Source organism: Fringilla coelebs (assembly GCF_963513975.1).
Source record: "Fringilla coelebs genome assembly, chromosome: 7".
NCBI classification, from domain to species: Eukaryota; Metazoa; Chordata; class Aves; order Passeriformes; family Fringillidae; genus Fringilla; species Fringilla coelebs.
In genome coordinates this window covers 5,413,614-5,419,082 of record NC_140035.1, presented here as the reverse complement: position 1 = coordinate 5,419,082, position 5,469 = coordinate 5,413,614, and the positions used below count along the sequence as shown (strand labels likewise).

Genomic DNA, 5,469 nt, shown 5'->3' with positions numbered 1-5,469 from the left:
TAATAATTTTCTTTTCTTACCCCATAATCCTCATATTGATTTGTTAGAACCGTTTTTCTTCAACCTTCAAAGGTTTCCTGGTGTAAGACATCTCCCAGATCTCTTGCCTTTGTAGCACGTTGTCTATTTTAGCTAATTTTTCATAAATTCTTTCTCCTTACCTTGTGTTATCCAGTAGCTCTTACTATTAATCAAGACATCATTGTCTTTATTTGAAGGTGTTATTTAGGCAGTCAGTTTAGGTTTGATGTAAATTTTGGTGTTTTTCTCTCAATGAAGTGTCAACAGTCTCACAGAGCAGCCGGCCAAAGCACAGAAACACAGCAGGGGCTGCTCCCACTCTGGGCTCTTTTGCTTGTCTGCCCTGATGAACTTCCACTGATGAATCAATCTCTTCCTTTCTTCTCCCTCCCTTTTCCCCCATCCTTTCCTTCCCTCCATCTCCTCCTGTGTTTGGCACTTAGGATATTCCACAGGCTCTGAGCAGAGGAGCTCACTTTTAATTTTCCCAAGCTTTCCACCCACTTCCCTTCTCTCCTGCCAATGCACACACATGGTGCATTCATACCCATGTCAGTATGCTGCTGAAATCTTGGAGAGATGGATTTGAAAATGGTAAAGAAAACCATTAAATACTTGTATCTTGAGGTGGCTATAGAAGATAACTTCCATCTTAATGTTTGCAGTTTGTTGTTTAAATTAGTAGCAAAAATACTGTTTATTTTAGCAAATATAATCACATTTTGCAAACAAATACAGATTTCTGTAAAGAAGCAGATTTTCCATGAAAGGGAACTTCTGTTTTGTAGAACAGAAGTGAAAATAGAAGCTAACATATGAAACTACTTTGACATACATTATGATTAATTCATAAATAACCAAGAACTATGTTCAAATGCTTCTTTAAACTTAACCAGTAAAATCAAACAACATGATTTATTCACTTTGCTTGGTGCTGTTTTTATACAGTGATGTAGCAGGCTAAGTAAAATGATTTATACAAAGTACCATGCTTGGATTATTTTAACAATAATTTAATAGGATCTGAGACCAAATGGTGTATATCTCACTGTTTCTGCTTTATTCATGCATCATGTAAATTGAATAGCCAAGTGTTTACAGGAAAACAAAGCTGGGATTGGCATCAGGCAGGCCTCTGTTCATCCATACAGAACAGAATGCAGTCACAAATAAGTCAAACCCCCAATATCTGCAGAACTAGAACCCCCAATATCTGCAAACATCTGGTTTGGCCCCCCTGGAACAACTCACATTATTCCAGTGCCTCACCATCAAGTAAGATACTTGCTCTCAGACACCCTCAAGGTTTTGACTTGTATATTGACTTGTATATTTGTGCATGCCATGAATAACCCTGCTCCATGATTAAAAAAGTAGGACTGATAAGACATGTAAGCTCATACAGTAAAAACTCAGTGAAACATTGAATGATGATGAGCTCTTTATATGTGCAATCTGAGCCCTTAATTCAGCTGTGTCTCCAGAAATTAAATTCTTTTTCCCTTGATTTATAAAAAACCCATTACAGAGTAACAGCTTGATTTTAATTTTTTTTTTTTTTTTTTTTTTTTTTTTTTTTTTTTTTTTTTTTGCTCCTGGGGTTAGAGAAATTTTACATTACAAATAAATTTTGGCAAAGTGAAGAATTTGTCCCCAATTTTCCTCATTTAAATACACACAGTTACACATACATAAACGTTCCTCAGAGAAATCATGGTTATAATTGCTTTGGATAGACATTATCTGTCTATACCATAAATATTTGGGCCACAGTGCTCCGGGGTCTAATTTCTGCCATGATCAATCAGTGCTGCTGTAACTCCTGTATTATTTAGTAATTGAAACCCTGAGAAAATCTTCGAGCCCAGTTGAATTCAACAGTTTATCTTGAGTAAGGAGAGAAGAATTTAATGTTACACTGAGCCACATTAAACAGGAGAGAAGGCCAGGTTGTTAGGGGCTGCTCTTGCTTTTGTCATTGAAAAGCATTTTGTATAAACCCTTTACAAAACTAGGGAGAAAAAAATCCCTTTTATAGGGAGAATTCCAAATTCCTGTAGGATTGTAAAAATTATTAATGAGAGTTTCAAGTTATGAGATTTCAGCTCTTACTTTGGTACAGAAATGAAGTGGACTTCACATTTTGTACTCATTTCCTTTAATAACTAAGTGTAAAAATATCTCATTAAATCCAAATATACTTCATTTGCCAAGAGCTACACTAAAACCTCTTAAAACTGCAATAAAATCACAGCATTTTGAAAACCTGAAATAAATAATTTTATTGTCTTTCTTACAAATTCCAAAATTCAGAACATACTGAATGAAAAATTTTCCTAAAATTGTTTGAAACTGAATTGTGTTCTGTCATTTAAGGTACAATATGAAATGATACAGCTAAATGAATAAATTAATGTTAATTGCCTATAAAGAGGTCAGATACTTTGGTTTAATGTGGTCATAAGAATGTAGGGCCTAACTATAAAATCAGCTTTAATCGCAGAGCAAATAACTTTAAAAGACAAATTTTTTCAAACTGATAAAAACATCCAGGAAGATATGTTTGTAGAACTCTATACCCACACACAGAGGCCAACACAACACAAAAATTTAAAAAGCCACTTTATACAAAACTGTAAAGAGTTCTAGCTTTGCAAATCAGTGCCAAAGCAAACACAGACCATGATCTGGCAGCAATTGAAAGTTCCTCATTAAAAAAAGATTAATGATAGAAACCTTCTAAAAGCAAAAATCTCCTCTCAATCCAGGAAAATACAGCCTGTGGCTTTTAATAACTGAAGAGACTGACGTGATGTGAATCACTGGGGCTTTGCTTGGTATTTTTCTTTGTTAGAATTCAAAGGAAGAGCTTATTGCATTTCTGTAGGTACAGCAGATTTTTCCTCATTGTGCTACAGAAAAAGTGGCCACTGTGTTGGGCAGGGCAGAAGGGAAACTAAAAAGGGGAAGTTGTATAGGAGTCTACCACGACCTTGCTTTTGCCAAGTTCTTCGTAACAACTGCCAGAATTTGCTTTGCACTTATGTAGGGCGAGAAGAGAAAACTCTGTACAGAAAAAGAAGTGAACAACACTTCTGCTTCTTCAGCCCTCACGTTTGGCCAGAGCAGCAAGGCTGGCCAGGAGCACAGATGGCAGCAGGGGAAGAAAAAGGAGACAAGTTCTCCTTGCAGCACTTCTTGGAGTGGTACAGTTACCAGGCTCTCAAAGAGCACAGAGTGCCTCCCAAAGTAACAAGTTAAAGCCTAAATAATTATATTATAAATAGCTATAGAAAACATTGCAAAATTAACCTCTGTGTTTCTTAGAATCCAGCATTACTGGGGTTTAAGATTTCAGCCTGCTGCTTCACTAATGTCCAAATCTGAAAACAAAATATGCTTATTTGTCTTTTAGAGTTACTTCTGGAAAAAAAAATACAAGTTAGTAAACTGAGGGGAGATAAACAACCTCAGTGATGTACAGGGCATGACCTGGGTGATGGGTAAAAGCCCTTGGGAAACCCTCCTTGCCAGGCAGATTTAGGAATATCCCGTGCTATTTAAAGGGCTGGCAGGACTCACACTGTTAATAAGAAAGGAGCATTGCTTACACTGCACTTCTCCCCTTTCCTCTCCTCTGCTGCCTACGTCCCGTGCCTCTGTGCTCTGTGCCTGTGCACAGCCAACGGTGCTGCTTTCACTGGAAGTTTTCCGACTTTCTGCGAACACCTCAAAATAATCTCCCAGCATCGCTGAGACCTCTCAAGCATGTCAGCTGTCGGCATCAGCCCCTGTCCCCAAGGTCTGGCGTGCAGCTGGAGGGGTGGGCGGCAGCGCTGCGTGCAGCCGGGGCTGGGCTGGAGGCGTAGGGCACGGCGTGTTCATGACAGCTTCCCCTGACAGGGGACACTGTGTGTTTGGAAGTTCAAGTTTCATCATGCGACACAGGTTTAGGAGGCATCAGGATCAGGGCTTGGCTGCTGAGGTTTAACGTTTCTCGCCCTAAAATAGCTGCAGCACCAGGTGCAACCGTCTCAACAGAGGCAGTGAATTTCATTTGCAAAACACCCTGAAAAAAACCCTCACAATATGAAACAAAGTGCATAGGCTTAAAAACTCTCTTAGGACTCTGCTATCTAAATGTAAACATGCATCAGGAGTGAGGCGATGTTACCCAGAGCAGTGGTACAGTCAGAGCAGGAGTGGTGCGAGACCTCACTCAGCCTGTTCAGAGTCCGGTTACGGCTGGAGCAGGTGATGGTTTCTCTCTTTCTCGATGCTGTTCGGTGGATAAAAACACAGGTTAGGAGGCATCAAGGACATCACTGAACCCTTGGCCGGTTCAATCCCAAACCTGCGGGGGATACCAATAACCTCCCCAACAGAGAGCTCCAAGAGAGGCGCTCGGAAGCCGGCCCTTACCCGCTGCCGCTGGTCGCTGAGGCAGAAGGTGCAGATGGACCGAGGCGCGGAGGCACCTGGTGGAGAGCAGGGCTGCGGGGGCTGAGCGGGCTGCGGGCAGGGCTGCGGGCAGGACTGCGGGCAGGGCTGCGGGCAGGGCTGCGGACAGGGCTGCTCGGCATCCGCCGCCTCGTCCTGCCGGCGCTGCTGCAGCAGCAGCACGTTGGCCAGGTGCGAGATGTAGCTGGACGCCAGGCGCAGCGTCTCCACCTTGGAGAGGCGGCGGTCGGCCGGGCGGGTGGGGATGAGCCGGCGGAGGGCGCCGAAGGCCGTGTTGACGCTGTGCGTGCGGTCCCGCTCCCGCGCGTTGGCCGCCGCCCGCCGCCCGCCGCCGCCCCGCGCCCGCCGCCGCCGCCCCGCGCCCGCCGCCCCCCGCGCCTGCCCCGCGGCCGCCGCGCCCCCGCCGCCCCGCATGGCGCCCGCCGCCGCCCCGCCGCTCCATCACTTTTATGCGCGGCAGGTGCCGCATCGCCCCTGCTCGCCCCGTGTCCCGCCGGCCGCGCTTGGCGGCTGCTCTCGGCCGGGGGCCGCCGCCGCCGCCGCACCTGTCGCGGTCCTGGGCTCGGCAGCGGCTCCGCGGAAACCCCCGCTCCTCCTCCTCCCGCTGCCGGGGGGGCTCTTCTGCGGCTCCCCCGGGAGCAGCGCTCCCGCATCCAGCGGTGAGAGCGATCCTCGCGGGGCGCACAAACCCCTGCGAGCCTGCGCCCTATTCCAGCATGTGTGTGGGTATGTATGCACAGGATCGTTCAGACTGGAAAAGACCTCAGAGGTCATCGAGTCCAACATTTGACCTGCTGAAAAGGTGATGACCTTGTCAGCTAACCATAGCACAGAATGCCATGTCCAGCTGTTTCTTGAACACCTCCAGGGTGGTGGTTCCACCACCATCAGGCTCCCCCCGGGCAGCCTCTTCCAGTGCTTGACAGCTCTTCATGGGATGAAATTCTTCCTCATGCCCAGCCTGAACCTGGAGGCTCTGTCCTCTTG

The 5,469-nt window shown here is 45.6% G+C and overlaps 1 protein-coding gene across 1 annotated transcript; it reads right to left on the bottom strand.

Moving 5' to 3' along the window:
- Positions 1 to 4,260: 4,260 nt before the first annotated feature.
- Positions 4,261 to 4,896, bottom strand: LOC311156083 (basic helix-loop-helix transcription factor scleraxis-like; the record flags this gene model as incomplete). Its single annotated transcript, XM_084209772.1, has 1 exon — positions 4,261 to 4,896. The coding sequence occupies one exon, from the start codon at positions 4,894 to 4,896 to the stop codon at positions 4,261 to 4,263; it is 636 nt and encodes a 211-aa protein (XP_084065898.1).
- Between the last annotated feature and the right edge of the window lie 573 nt (positions 4,897 to 5,469).